This window comes from Eurosta solidaginis, chromosome 1, assembly GCF_040869045.1.
Source record: "Eurosta solidaginis isolate ZX-2024a chromosome 1, ASM4086904v1, whole genome shotgun sequence".
NCBI lineage: Eukaryota > Metazoa > Arthropoda > Insecta > Diptera > Tephritidae > Eurosta > Eurosta solidaginis.
Genome location: NC_090319.1, coordinates 74,057,956 through 74,074,269, shown reverse-complemented (window position 1 = coordinate 74,074,269; position 16,314 = coordinate 74,057,956). Strand labels below are relative to the sequence as shown.

Here is a 16,314-nt window from a genome sequence, read left to right as displayed (position 1 = left end):
ATATCGACTCGAACCACTACCTTGTGGCTGCCAATTTACGTACACGTCTCTGTGCAGCATAGAAAGTGCGCGCAGTGACACAAGGAAAGTTTGCTGTCGAAACAGACAGCTGATAATTACTCAAATTAACTCTCACACGTGCTCATTGTCACGCTGCACAGAAAAAGAAGGACGCTGCATATACTGCCAAGATGCAACACGCGGTATATTAGAGCGTTACCGTGAGACAAAGAAGGAAGGGCGCCGCCTATTTAGAAGGAAGAAACGTGAGGCAGCCCGCCAGAAAATTCTACCAAAAAATCGGCGGATGCCGGAAGGTTTCAAGACCGGTGCAGATTCCTGCAGGAATGATAATAAAGACCTCGTAACTGAGGTACAGTCAGTGCTCAAGTTGTGGAAAAAACCCTTATCCTCATTACTAACTAGCGAGGGAGAATACGAACCCCATAGCCTAATCGCCGCTGAGGGAAAACAAACACGTTCCGGCACCCGACTAGGAGGAAGTGGGCATGGCAATATCGCGGCTAAAAAATCACAAAGACAGACTACCCACCGAGCTGTTCAAACATGTAAATATGATCAGATGAGCGCATGCCTCCAGATTGGAATTTAAGTGTACTCTACCCAATTCACAAGAAACCAGTCCCGCAAACCGCGCCAATTACGGCGCAACCAGCCTGCTAAGTATCACTTTTAGTGTACTGTCCGAAATACAGAAGAACACAGTCAACGAACTGATTGGATTTTATCAGAGCGGCTTCAGAACGGGTTGACTACTAAAGATCTGATTTTTACGATGCGCCAGATCCTGGGGAAGAATCACGATAAGAGAATCGACACTCACCACCTTTTTGTCGAACTCAAAACAGCCTTTTACAGCGCAAAAAGAGGCTACTTGTATGCTGCTATGTGTGAATTTAAGTTCTCTTAAGTTAGTAAGGCCACCAGGGGGTGGGCGACTTCCTTTAGTGCGATTTCTTTAACATAATGATGGAGAAGATAATTCTAGCAGCAGAACTAAACCGTGATGGTACAATCATTTCAAGAGCTGATTATATGGCGTATGCTCATGATATTGATATTATTGTCCTAAACAAACGCGCTGAGAGTTCTGCCTTTCGTGGATTATATAAAGAGGCAAACAAATGGGTGTTGCGGTAAAGGAAGACAAGGCGAACTACTTGCTATCATCCAAGATAGAAGCGACACATTCGTGTTTTGGCAGCCGCGTCACTGTTGACGGACATAAATTCGATACGTTGAAAGCTTTGTCCATTTGAGAACCAGCAGTAACAGCGAAAAAAGTGTCAGCTTAGAAATGCAGTCCTACCTTAGATTGAATAGGCAAAAAAAATGTAAATTTTTCATTCGACGAACAAAAATTACGCCTTATCTTGTTTGGTTGATTTTCCGACAGGGTGGATAAATGATGTATATTGGAACGATTTTCCGTCATCCCTTGTCAAATTTGGTTTTGATACAAACCGGTTTCGGCGTTGTGCCATCGTCAGTGTCGATTTTCGTTCTGATCTGTTGTTGTCGTTTGTCCTGTATTTATAGTCCGTAGGTATATGAGCAGGTATTGTCAAATTGATGCTTGTGTATATCTGATTTGACAAGGGATGACGGAAAATCGTTCCAATATACATCAAAAATTACGCCCTTCATACCTGTCCTGGTGTATGGCTAGGAATCATAAACGATGTAGAGAGAGTATGAGATGGCGCTTGGAGTGTGCGAGAAAAAGTTCTCCGGAAGATTTATGGTGCTGTCCGTGATGCCGACTGCGAGTAAGAGGAGTATAATGATGAGCTGCATGAGTTTTATGCAGATATGAGAATCGCGCAGCGAAAGGCTTCGCTGGCTAGATCATGTTATGAGAATGAACGATGACGTTTTGGTCAAGAAAGTATTACAACAGAACCACAGTTTGAAAGCAGAGAAGGGATGGCTCTTACTAAGTTGGAAGAGGCAGATGGAGCAGGACTTGATCTCCCTTGGTGCTCCCAACTGGCTGCAGTTATCGCTAAACAGGGATGGCTGCCGTGGCCTGCTACGAAACGGCCAAAGTCGCGTAATTTTCAACCATATTTGATGTTATATGTGTTAAACTAGTTGGAAGCTTCAAATATAAACCTCAAAAAAAAATTGCAAGCATACTTATTTCCCCACTTCTTCGCGGTCAAAGGTCTTTGCTGAGTAGGCAAATAATGAACTACCAGAAAAATAAATATTCATAGAATCAGAAGGTATGGATTATCGCGTTATCAACGTATTAACCATAATCAAAAATACTTAACTAATACAATCTTATCAAAACTAAAGTAATAAAGGTTGCATAAAGAATAGTTAAGGCAAATGTCACAAAAATCAATTTATACCTACAAGGAAACAAGCACCAATGGTCAATTCATACGATGAAGTCATTTCAACAAGTTTTGCTGTTTTTACTCGTGCTCGGTTTGGCGGCCCTCACGGTGACGGCTAAAATTAATTTGGCAAAACTGCGCCAAAAGTTTATTAGTGCTACCAAAGCGAATAGCACTCTCTTCGTCCGCAGTTTAGACTATTTGCATCGCGAACCACCATTTGGGGAGGCTACAAATCGATACGTCAAAGATGACATGTGGATCGAACAAAAATTGGATCATTTCAATGAGAGTAATACAGAAACATGGCAAATGGTTAGTGGATTAGAAAGAAACAAAATTTTTAGTTACAAGGATTAAAATTTTTTGTTGATTCATTTGGTTAGCGATACTTGATGAACGATCAATATTACCAGGAAGGTGGACCGATATTTATTTTTGTGGGTGGAGAATGGGCTATATCAGCTGGTGGTATAACTAGAGGTCATTTAGTTGATTTGGCAGCGGAACATAAAGGCATACTCTACTACACCGAGCATCGCTACTATGGCAAAAGTAAGCCAACAAAGTAAGTTTGTGTTAAAAAGAGATTTCCCTCTCAAACATTACGTAATATTACTGCTGGCGTAATTGCTTAAGCGTAATAGGCGTCAACCTCGAAGCCAGAGATTTCATTACAGTGTGAAACAAAACTGATCTTATTTAACCTTAAGTCCGTGCTAGCCATACGAACAATGCCTCATACTTCCTGGGCCATACAAAAAACGCATGATCTTTGTTCCAAATCAGCAAAGAGCAATTTATTTATTTGTGCATACTGAAGATTTGTTCAAACTTTTTCGTTTCATGTCACAGCCATATACGTTTGTTCTAGGTCAGTGACTTCAATATTTTGATTTAACGAAATGCGAACCACACTTCCGAGAAAGTAAATGAAGCAGCAGGCTATGGGGCTTAGAATATACTCGCGGCAGGTCGTAAGAGGCGACTAAAATACCCAAATGATTCCATGAAACTAGGGGGTGGGGGTAGAGATAGCCTAAAGGTTCAATGTGGTTATATTTAACCGTTCCCAAGATGAATGATGCTTGCTACCGGAACGAACCGGATCTGTATCTGGCAAAGGACCATCAACATCGAAAAAAATGCCCAAAACCTTCGGGGAGTGTCCTTATCGCTACAACAACAACAGCAAGCAGATCATGCATTAACAAAAATGAGAGAAATGCGAATTCATAATATTTCAGACCATTTTGACACCAAAAATGTATGAATCGTCATACTATGATAGGTTGGAACTGCTCACTAGAACATTTTTACGACCTGTGTTGATGCCACATTAAATAATCTTAGTGAATGCCGTGTCTTTTCGTCCGTCTGTGAACACGATAAATTGAGTAAATTTTGAGATATATGTACTGCTGAAATTTGGTATGAGCGTTCCTTGGGACTTATCTTCTATAAATCGGACGAAAACCGCGCCTACTTTCCATATGTATAAACTTTTGGAAAACACGATTACTCACTTTGAAATGCTGCCCTTAAACATACCCAAGCCAGCATTTTTGAAAATTTTGATCAAAAAATATTTAAATATCATACCCCAAGATGATTAAAAACGTTACAATTTAAAAGCATTTTCTGTTCGAAAATTAAAGTATCGTCGGGAGAAAAATGTACCTTAAATGTGATTATTCTTGAATAATCATTTATGATTCCTATTTCGAAAGGCTTTTTATTCATATTTGATTTGTAAAATTGAACTTTAATTGTTTTAGAGTAATATTTGACTGCTTTTCACAGTCATTTTTTGTTCATATTCGTGAACATATTTCAATCGTTTTGGTTGGGATTTTTAAAACATTTTTGAATGCGATTATTATGCATTTATTCTTCATATCTGATTCAAAATAAGATAATAATCTTATTTCATCAGGGGAATAGAACATGCGGAAGTGAGCTATTCGAACCACAGGTAACTCGCAATAAACTTTATTGATATACACCTGCGACTACAACATCCAACATCAGCTATTATCGTCTACATCTTAAAATACGGACACGACACGGGATGTTGAAGCCGTATCCAGGTATGTCAAGATACTTACCTGGGGTTCAGATAGCTCACAACCTTTGTATTGTCCAACCATTACGTATTTTCCGGGAAGCTGAAGGTGGAGAAATGGTTGGGGAAATCTTCGGTCACATTTACATTGTTTACATCTTGAAGAATATCTTTTGTAAAAATAATAAAATTTTTATATGTATATTTTTTCTTAGCTTCATGATTGAAAAAATATGTGTATGTAAAAAAAACAAGAGAAAGAGTAAAATATAAACAAGTATAAAATTCATTATTCAGTCAACAAATATATTCATAAAAGATTCAAAAAGCTGAATTAAAAATGATTATAAATTTTTGATCCCCTAAAGCAAACACATTTGATTCAAATATGATTCCAAAACGTGATTGAGAAACTATATTCAGTTTTTGTTCATCGAAAGGTAAGCATATTTGAATATTCTTTTTGTTGATTTTTATGAAATATTAAAATTTTCAGTTTTTGATCATCAAAAGTGTTCATATTTGATTATTTCTTTTGTTCAATTGTATGATAACTAATTATTTAGTCAGAGAGAATTGTATTGCTATGTAGGGAAATTCAAAATTTATTCACCTAAATGATGAGTGGGAAATTTTTTTAAATTTTCAAAGAGGCGTCGCACCCCCTACTTTTGATAAAATCAATTTTCCAAATCCTATAGGTCATAAATCAAAAACATTTTAAGCTATCATCACAAAACTAGATAAAATGATTGCCTTGATTATAAAAGTATGGAAAAAATTCACGAAATCGTTAAGGGCGACGCCTACTTTTATATAAAAGATTTTTAAATAAGGGTTAGATGAATGTAATAGGCAATATCTTTGCGAAAAATTTTATATCAATGCTAAAGTGTATTAAGATAAGTAAATGTATATAAAACAAGTAAGGAAGGTTAAGTTGGGGTGTAGCCGAACATTACATACTCAGCTGCCAAATTACGACTTGCAAAACTTTTAAATTACCTTCTTTTAAAAGTGGGCGATGCCACGCCCAATGTCCAAAATTTTACTAATTTTCTTTTCTGCGTCATAAGGTCAACCCACCTACCAAGTTTCATCGCTTCATCCGTCTTTGGTAATGGATTATCGCACTTTTTCGGTTTTTCGAAATTTTTGATGGGCGTGGTTATAGTCCGGTCAGGAACTTACATACCAAATTTCATTAAGATACCTCAAAATGTACGCAAGTTATCGTGTTTACGGACAGACGGACGGCCGGACGGACGGGCATGGCTAAATGAATTTCTTTTTTCGCCCCGATCATTTTGATATATAGAAGTCTATAGCTATCTCGATTAGTTGATGCCGTTACGGGGTATTGTTATGCGAACAAAATTAATATTCTCTGTCAGCTCTGCTCAGCTGAGCATAATAAAAAGTTTAGAAATGGGAGTGGTACTGCCTCTTTTTTGACCAAGTATTTTCTCACGTTTCGGGAGCCATAACTCGAAGTTCGATTGACAAAATTGGGTACGCATATTTTGCTTATAGCCTTAAAATTTTGCAAAAAAAAGTGGACGAAATCGGATAAGACTCAGGCTCACTTTTATATAAAAGAAGTTTAAAAGGACTATAGATGAATATAACAGGCTACATCTTAACGAAAAATAACTTTATATCTTTATATCAATGCCATTTTAGTTCTCAAGTGCATTTATAATAAAAAACATTATAAATAAAACAAATTTGGAAATGAGCGTGGCATCGCCTTTTTTTTTTTTTTTTGACCAAACATTTTCTAACATTTTGGGAGCCATAACTGGAAGAAGAAGATAAAGTTATTTCCTTTCTAAACAGGAACTTTTCTAGTAATAGAAGTAGTAAAATAGTGGAAAAACGCGATTAATGAACACGCCCACTTTTGATACTACTTAGTGCTAAAGTCATAAAGCTAAACGAACTATACGATAGCAGCTCTCAGCTGAGCATTTAATGTTCGGTTACACCCTAACTTGTAATTCATAATTTTAGAGCTGCAACTTCTTTATTTTAGCGACCTCACAATCCCAAATCTTAAATATTTAAACGCGAAGGAAGCACTGGCCGATTTAGCACATTTTATTAAATATCAACGCCATAATACGCCTGGTTTGGCAAATTCAAAAGTTATAATGGCAGGGGGGTCTTATTCTGCATCATTGGTAGTGTGGTTTAAACGTTTATATCCAGAGCTATTAGCCGGTGGATTTGCATCGAGTGCACCAATTTTAGCAAAAATAGATTTCAAAGGTAAGTACAAAGTTATTATTAACTCAACAAAGCTAAGGAAATGATAATTATGCTCAGCGTGCTTTGCACACAGAGTATATTAACTTTGATTGGATGACGGTTGGTTGTACAGGTATAAAGGAATCGAGATAGATATAGACTTCCATATATCAAAATCATCAGTGTCGAAAAAAAATTTGATTGAGCCATGTCCGTCCGTCCGTCTGTCCGTTAACACGATAACTTAGTAAATATTGAGATATCTTCACAAAATTTGACACACGAGCTTATCTGGACCCAGAATAGATTGGTATTGAAAATGAGCGAAATCGGATGATAACCACGCCCACTTTTTATATATGTAACATTTTGGAAAACACAAAAACCTGATTATTTAGTAAATAATACACCTATAATGTTGAAATTCGATATGTGGACTGATATTGAGACTCTTGGTAAAAATTTGAAAACAAATTTTAAAGTGGGCGTGACACCGCCTACTTGTGACAAAATCAATTTTACAAATGTTATTAATCATAAATCAAAAATCTTTAAACCTATCGTGAAAAAATTCGGCAGAGGTTGCCTTTACTAAAAGGAATGCTTTGAAGAAAAATTAACGAAATCGGTTAAAGACCACGCCCACTTTTATATAAAAGATTTTTTAAAGCGTCGTGGACGAATAAAATAAGCTATATCTTTCCAAAAAAGAGCTTTATTACATCAATGGTATTTCATTTCCCAAGTGGATTTATAACAATAAATTGGAAACCACTCAAATTTTTGAAAATGGGTGTGGCACCGCCCCTTTTATGACTAAGCAATTTTCTATGTTTCGGGAGCCATAACTCGAAGAAAAATTAACATTTCGTAATGAAATTGTGTACACGTATTGTCCTTATAGCAGAAAATATTTCTAGTAAAAATGGACGGGATCGGTTAAAGACCACGGCAACTTAGATATAAAACAAGTTTAAAAGGGTCGTAAACAGGGCCGCCGAGAGAAAATCCGGGCCCGGGGGCAAAAAAAAAATACGGGCCCCCATACTAAAACGCGAACTAATACACAAATTCTCAAAATCAAAATTGCCATCTTTTACATATTTATATGCATTTGTATATACAAAGTACGCTTAAATACGTATACATGCATACGTATTAGGCTGGGTCGATTTATTAACCGATATCGGGCAATCGATTTTTCGATAGGATTTGGGCTTAGGAAGAAAAAGTTCCACTACGCATACGCGGACAAAAATAGCGAAAGGGTCATTTTTCAACCAAAACACTCCCCAAAACCCAAAAGATATCTTGTTTTTTTTGTCTCAAAAAACTGTTATCGCCAACGTTTTTACATACATACATACATGTATATCGCTGTATAAGAATTTGCATCATACCAAATTTTTCTGCTGGAACAGAAAACGAATTCAACTTTGTGCTACAAAGCCAACGCCAAAAACCAACAACACCTTATGCGGGGCGCAGACACGTTAAGAGATTTTTAAAATTTGTTGAAATTTAAAATACGAAAGGTGATTAAAGGTGTGTTTGTTTATTTTTTGTAAGCAAAAAGCTTGGATAGCATTTTGAGATTCCCGGGCCCCTCCAAAGCCCGGGCCCGGGGGTAATGACCCCCTCAGCCCCCCCCCCCCCTTTCGTCGGGCCTGGTCGTAGACTAGAATAATAAGCTATAACTTAGCAAAAAATAGTTTTGAATCAATGATATTTCACTTATCAAGTTTTATAGTAAGAGGAAATCGGGAGACATTTTTTTTTAAACGGGCGGTGCCACGTGTTATGTAGAAAGGTAATTTATCTGAAATGAAATGTACAATTTAAGCTCACGCTGAGTATATAATGTTCCGTTACACCCGAAATTAGACACCTTTACTTATTTTATCATCATCTCGCCCCTAATAGAGTACAAAGAAGTATGTGGGCGCGCTATTCTCGAATTCGGGGGCCAAAAGTGTTATGATCGTGTTGAAAAAGGTGTAGCTGAGTTGGAGGCAATGATTGAACAAGGACGCACTGCTGAAATAAAAGCCATGATGCAGCTCTGTGATACGTTCGATGAAAATAATGATTTGGATTTGTGGTCGCTTTTCTCAACTATATCAAACTTGTTTGCTGCAATAATTCAATATCAGCAGTAAGTTAAAGTGGGTAATTGGGTGTGGAACAATTAATTTTAAAAGTTTATTCTTCATTTACAGAGGCGATGATGTGCCAATAATTTGTGATTATTTACTTGAAGCAGATAATGATGTTGTAGCAATTGCAAAATTTTTTTTACTTTTTGTGGATAATGCGTGTATTGACGTTTCTTATAAAGGTACATTGGCATATTACATAGATTCGACATACACAGGGGGAGCGAGTAAGTAGAATTTTGTTTAAATTAAAGATATATTTATAGTATATTCATATATAAAATAAAATAACATAAGAGAAAATTATATAAGTTAACCAAACATATATATTAGATAACAGTAACTGGGATAACTTACACTTCATATGCAACTTAACATACCGTAAAATCAAATAGCGTTGCAACCAGTGGCGTAGCAATATGGTGGAAAGGCTGGAAAAATACCAAGGGCCCCGACCCAAGAGAGCTCAAAAATATTTTTTTACATTGTACCTGAATATATTATTTTACTTGAAAAGTATATTTTTATAAGTTCTGCTTAAAATCCAAAGTGAGACAACTAAAGACCTTAATAGAATTTCAAGTTAACCGCTAAGCATTTCAAACTAAACAGAAATATGTTGATTCTGTTTTAGAGATGTACATGTTACACGTGAGAGAGGTTATTAATATGCAAACTTTTTTTTAAACAATTCAACAAATCTATTATTTTTTTGGGCATCGTGTCAAAAGATGAAATTTTTTTTTCAAGTTTTATATCTAATAAAGAAAGTGAGTCTTCAGCTACAATAACATTAAAAACATTAAACCCTACTAGATGGGCAGGAAGTTATGATCGAAAACATTGTGTTAAATCGCAAATCAGATTAAAGAAATGAAGCTGTTCCACTCAAAAAGGTGATCGAAAACTACGACTTTGATATGTTATTGGTTTCCCATTGCAAGATGCTACTTATTATAGATGCAGCTTTTAAAGCCTTTCAATATATAGCCACTGATATTTCAAATACCTTAAAACGTTTGAAAATTTGTCTAGAAGAATTGGAAGGGCATCGACATGAACTTGAAAATTTAAAAATGGAAGCGAGTAGTGTAGCAGAAAAATGGTCACTCCTGAATTTTCAAAAACTCGCCAGAGGATGGTAATACGCCATTTTGATAAGCTTTGCGAAAGTGAGCGTTTTCAAGATACGGAAAGTTCGTTCAAAGTGATTATTTATCGACTATTGAACATCATTATAAACCAATTGAAATAGCGTTTCATTCCAATTAAAGAAATTGTTTCAAATTCCAGTGTTTTGCGGCCTTCCACTTTAGAAGTTTTAAATGACACTGATCTATTAAAACACGAAAGCTCTCGAATTTGTTGAGAAACGCAAAGAAATAGAACAATCGTCGTGTATTAGAGACCTTGGTGATTTATTAACAATTAAAAATCATTGTGTCTTGCAGCTTTCCTGAAGTATGCACTGCATTGCTGTTACTTCTTACAATTCCTGTTGTTGTTGTTGTAGCGAAGGCCTTGGGGTATTCTAGTCGCCTCTTACGACAGTCATACCTACCGCGGGTATATTCTAAACCCCTAATCCGCTGCATGACTACGGCTAGTACTGAACAATCATTTTCAAAACTAAAAACCTTTTTATGAAACTCTATGAGACAAGACAGGTTATGTAATTTGGCTATTTGGTATATAAAAAAATATTTTTCTTAATAAATATCTTATTAGAATTAAATTTTTATTTCATTGTAAATGCATTCAGGACTCCACATTGGCCTAGCATGGACTATAGTCCATTCTCTCTTGTCTATGAGAGGAGGCCTATGGCCATTAGTGGGACATACACAACGTGTAATTGAGTACGCTAAAAATCTATAAGTTAATTAAAATTAAACTGAGTACAACGTGACGATTTTTATTGATAGGGGCCCATCAAAAAAATTTTGCCACGGGCCCCAGGTGGTATAGTTACGCCACTGGTTGCAATGAACATAAATCTGAAATAACGAAACACACACAAAGCCTAACTTGAAATATGATACATCTGCTAACTTAACGAATGGTAGGTAGGTAGGTTGAACTGGCCGGTCCATGAGGACCTCACATAGACTGATTGAGTCCGTAGTGTTACCAGAAGTTTGTTTTTAACGACCAAACTGAAAAACCCTATCAAAAACCAGGACCTATGTTATAAAACAAATCAGTCCTCTTGGCAAATACTAGAAGCTTCCTAGGACTTAAGCCAATTGCTGCTTCTAGATCTGACAGCTGTATCACTCCTAATAGCTGGAGTCTTAGCCGAGCAAGTGCAGGGCACGAGCACAGAACGTGCTCGATCGTTTCCTCCTCCAACCCGCACTTCCTACATCTGCTATGACTGACCAAGCCTAGTTTAAAGGCATGTGACGCCAGAAGGCAGTGTCCAGTCAGAATACCCGTCATGAGTCTACAGTCCTCTCTTTTTAATGATAGGAGCAACTGTGTTAGTCTAAGGTTGTAAGACCTACACATAATCTTCGACACTTTACAGCCCCGCGCTTGAACCCACGCCTTTCCCGCTTGGTCGATCATGTGCACCTCTCGCCTTCGCTTAATCTCGTCCAATCTAATTGAGACATCTACGGAGCAAGCTTCAAGGGATGCGCCCTTTTTAGCTAGTTCGTCCGCTTTTTCATTCCCATCTATTCCCATATGCCCTGGGACCCAATATAGATGTATGCTTCTCACTGTCCCGATTCTCTCCAGAGACTGCTTACACTCTAACACGCATTTAGATGCTGTGCTATGCGAGATTATTGCCTTAATTGCTGCTTGACTGTCAATATAAAAGTTAACACGGTTGCAGCTTAAGCTATTCTCTTCCAGGGTTTCTACTGCTTTGGTTACGGCTAATATTTCCGCTTGGAAAACGCTACAGTAATCGGCAGCCTGTAGGATCTGCTTATTTCCGGATCAGCGCAGTATACCGCAAACCCTACTCTTCCACTACTTTGGAACCATCGGTGTACACATGTATCGCCTCGCCCGCCATTTGCGCACCCTTGCGCCAACCGTCCACCTCTATTGTGGCCTTAAGATCTCCCTCGAAGCGCAGATAGGGAATCATGTAGTCTGTTCGCCTTGTAATTGATGACGCTATACTACTATAGCCATATGGTCGGCGTTCAAGCTGCCCGAAGCATCGAGCCTGGTTGCGGTCGTTAACACTTTGTTCTTTGCTACCAGGTCTACAGCTGGGATGTGCAAAATGGCATACAGTGCAGCCGTCGGGGTTGTTTTCAGGGCTCCCGTAATGCTAAGCATCGATTGTCTGCATACCCCCTCTAATTTTTTGAGGTATGTTCTTTTTTGTGTGGCTTTCCACCAAACAAGAACTCCATAGTATAGAATAGGGCTAACAATCGCTGTAAAAACCCAATGAGAAAGAGAGGGCGATACGCCCCACGTACACCCCAGCATTCTTTTACATGCGTAGAGTGCCGTTGAGGCCTTCTTGACCCTCTCCTCCACGTTGAGCTTCCATGACAGCTTACTGTCTAGGATGATTCCTAAATATTTTGTGCAAGGTTTCTCCTGTAAGGTCACCCCTCCTAACTTAGGCCTGGTCCAATATGGGACCTTGTACCTCTTTGTAAACAAGACCATATCCGTCTTCTCCGCATTGACTTTCAACCCGACATTAGATGCCCAGGTATGAATATCGCGAAGCGCCCGATCCATCAAAGAACTAATCGTTGGAAGGCACTTTCCACTTATGACAATTGCAACGTCATCTGCGTAAGCCGTAAGTTTTACGGGTCCCTCATCGAATTGCCTGAGCACGAATGGAATAACATAAAGCCCAGCTTGAGGTATAATACAACATCTGCTAACATAATCAGAAGAAAAAAGATAAAATAACATGAAATAAATAATTGTAAGATAAACAAACATACAAATAGTGTTGCAATATACATAAATATGAAATAACGTAACGGAACAGCCCAAAAACAGCATTATATAACACACAAAGCCTAGCCTGAAATTAGATACATCTGCTAACGTAACTTAGGTTAGGTTAGAGTGGCCGTCGGTGCGAGCACCAGTGCACTTTGGCCCTTAAAGGTTTCGTTGTGATACGACATGGATCTCTCCCCTACTCAAACCAACAGGTCGACTCAGCAAACGTTAGGAATTTCTTAGTTTCCAACTTAGCCAGATCACAAATATAATCAAAGAAGGGACATCCCAGAGATTTCTTCCTCTTTTGCCAAAGCGCAGGACAATCGCACAGACGTAACTTAGAGGAATAACATCAAAAAACATATATTATTGACTTATCCTAACATGAATCTGCATAACATACCAAAACGCTTTATAAATCAACATAAGAACAAGTAAGGGTGTCTAAGTTCCGGTGTAACCGAACATTATATACTCAGCGTGAGCTTCAATTGTACATTTCATTTCAGATAAATTACTTTTCTACATAACAAGTGGCAACGCCCGTTTAAAAAAACATATCTCCCCATTTCCTCTTACAATAAAACTTGATAAGTGAAATATCATTGATTCAAAACTATTTTTTGCTAAGTTATAGCTTATTATTCTAGTCTACGACCCTTTTAAATTTGTTTTTTATCTACATAAGTTGCCGTGGTCTTTAACCGATCCCGTCCATTTTTACTAGAAATATTTTCTGCTATAAGGAAAATATGTGTACACAATTTCATTACGATATGTTAATTTTTCTTCGAGTTATGGCTCCCGAAACATAGAAAATTGCTTAGTCATAGAAGGGGCGGTGCCACACCTATTTTCAAACATTTTAGTGTTTTCCAATTTAATGTTATAATTCAATTTAGAAAATAAAATTCTATTGATACAAAGCTCTTTTTCGCTAAGATATAGCTTATTTTATTCGTCCACGACCCTTTTAAAAATCTTTTATATAAAAGTGGGCGTGCTCCTTAACCGATTTCGTTAATTTTTCTTCAAAGCATTCCTTTTAGTAAAGACAACCTCTCTGCCGAATTTTGTTACGATCGGTTTAACGAGTTTTGATTTACGATTATTAGTATTTGTAAAATTGATTTTATCAGAAGTGGGCGGTGCCACGCCCATTTTAAAAAAAAAATTCCAAATTTTTATCGAGAGTCTCAATATCAGTCCACATGTCGAATTTCAACATTCTAGGTGTGTTATTTACTAAATTATCAGGTTTTTTTGTTTTCCAAAATTTTATATATATAAAAAGTGGGCGTGGTTATCATCCGATTTCGCTCTTTTTCAATACCAATCTATTCTGGGTCCAGATAAGCTAGTGTACCAAATTTGGTGAAGATATCTCAATATTTACTCAAGTTATCGTGTTAACGGACAGACGGACGGACGGACATGGCTCAATCAAATTTTTTTTCGATACTGATGATTTTGATATATGGAAGTCTATATCTATCTCGATTCCTTTATACCTGCACAACCAACCGTTATCCAATCAAAGTTAATATACTCTGTGTGCAAAGCACGCTGGGTTTAAAAAATTAAAAAGATTTCAATACACATAAATGTAGAATAACATAGCATAACGCACTGTAAGGCAGAACACACAGAACCTAGCTTAAAATGAGTAGTATCTCTTCTTCTTACATATCCAAAAGAAAAAAACATAGCATAACTTCACATTTTTCTAAACATGTAAGCAATTTTTTCAATATATTTTTCTTCTTACAGATCGCCCATGGTTCTATCAGACATGCAACGAATTTGGTTGGTATCAAACTTCTAGTTCAAGGAATCAACCTTTTGGCACCAAATTCCCCCTTACTCTGAATAATGTTTTGTGTGAAGACGTTTTCGGTCCAGAACATACAAATAGTAAACTTACTGCTAAAGTTGCACAGATCAACTTGGACTTTGGTGGACTAACCCCAAATGTGACGAACGTTTATCAAACGCATGGATCTCTTGATCCATGGAGTGCTCTTGGGCACACGGCCGCAGATGGTGCTACGATATTATCATCAGAATCACATTGCTCAGATTTCAATTCGATTAGCAAAGATGATAGTGCAGAGGTCCGAGCTTCAAAAGAAAAGTTGGCTGAATTGGTGCGTGAATGGTTAGCTAATTAGGTTTATTCAACATCTTTTGGGATTTACTTCAAGCAGGTTAAGTCATTTTTCGTGTTAATTCAAACAAACCATAAACAAATACATTTGCTAAATTCAAATATATGTTTTTGAGATTAAAAAGCCTTCATTTGATGTTCGTTTTAAAATATTGTATTCGGCGGTGAGGAAGATTGGTTTTAGATTTAAGTAGCTAAAGCATTTATACAGCATTCAGTTTAGTCAATCCTTCATTGCAACAATTCGCCAAAACTTACAATGCGTGATTTTTGACCTGTGGATCTAAGATAACTCAAAAAAAGTTGCTTGGGGCCTCAGTGCATAGGAAGTATTTTCTAAGCGAAAACGACATCAATTGGAAACACTAAGGGAGATCAAGTCCAGCCTTCAATTGTTGTGGATCTGTCCCCATCAATTTACAAAAGTCTGATGCCGTTAGGACTATCTTCTGAGTGTCTCGTGGTTTTTCCGACCAAAGACAGTTATTTTATAAATTCATTCAATCTGTCGCGTATCACTCATAAATGTTCATCCTCATAGCAGTTCTTTTTATTTGGACTTGCCCCATGCTATGCTCTCTTGCTCCGGAAGATTTAAATTAAACGGCACTCCGACCAGTTTCACGTGGACCGCAAATTATCTGGGTGGTCGGCAGGCATCGGTGCAATTTAAAAATGACACATCAAAACCAAGAAGAATTAAACAAGGGGTGCCACAGTGTGGTGTCCTATCCCAACTTTTGTTTAATTTCTACATATCTAAGCTACCTTCGCCACCAGAAGGAGTTACCATCGTTTCCTACATCGATGACTGCACAATAATGGCCTCAGGCCCAGACCCACAGATCGATGAGCTTTGCAACAGAATAAACGGCTATCTCCCTGATCTCTCCAGTTTTTTCGCCTCGCGAAACCTGGCATTATCACCGACTAAATCCTCCGAGACCTCATTTACAACATGGAGGTCCCAAATGTCGACCATTTTGAACATGCACGTCGATGGCACTACACCCCAAAATCTTGGGTGTGACGTTTGATCAGAATCTACATTTTGGTGAGCATGCAGCCCCAATTGTACCGAAAATCGAGAGCCGTAATAAAATCCTCAAATCCCTTGCTGGCAGTACTTGTGGAAAAGACAAAGAAACGCTCATTACCACATACAAAGCAATTGGACAGCCGATTGCATGCTAAGCGTCCCCATATGGTCGCCAAGCCTAAAAACTACCCACTGGAAGAAGCTACAGACCTGCCAAAATACTGCTCTCAGAACCGCCACGGGCTGTCTTCTTATGTCCCTAGAACACCATCTACATAATGAGGCGAGAATACTCCCCATCAGGGAGAGAAATGAGATGCTAACCA

At 37.7% G+C, this 16,314-nt stretch overlaps 2 protein-coding genes across 2 annotated transcripts in view; one reads left to right on the top strand and one right to left on the bottom strand.

The window, feature by feature from the left end:
- Ino80 (chromatin-remodeling ATPase INO80) overlaps positions 1-16,314 on the bottom strand; it is a 380,523-nt gene that overhangs the window by 333,051 nt on the left and 31,158 nt on the right. The window lies entirely within an intron of this gene.
- Positions 2,406-15,080, top strand: LOC137244885 (putative serine protease K12H4.7). The gene is made up of 6 exons (XM_067774637.1): positions 2,406-2,684; positions 2,756-2,937; positions 6,470-6,705; positions 8,608-8,839; positions 8,904-9,067; positions 14,553-15,080. The coding sequence occupies exons 1-6, from the start codon at positions 2,418-2,420 to the stop codon at positions 14,951-14,953; spliced, it is 1,482 nt and encodes a 493-aa protein (XP_067630738.1). The 5' UTR covers positions 2,406-2,417; the 3' UTR covers positions 14,954-15,080.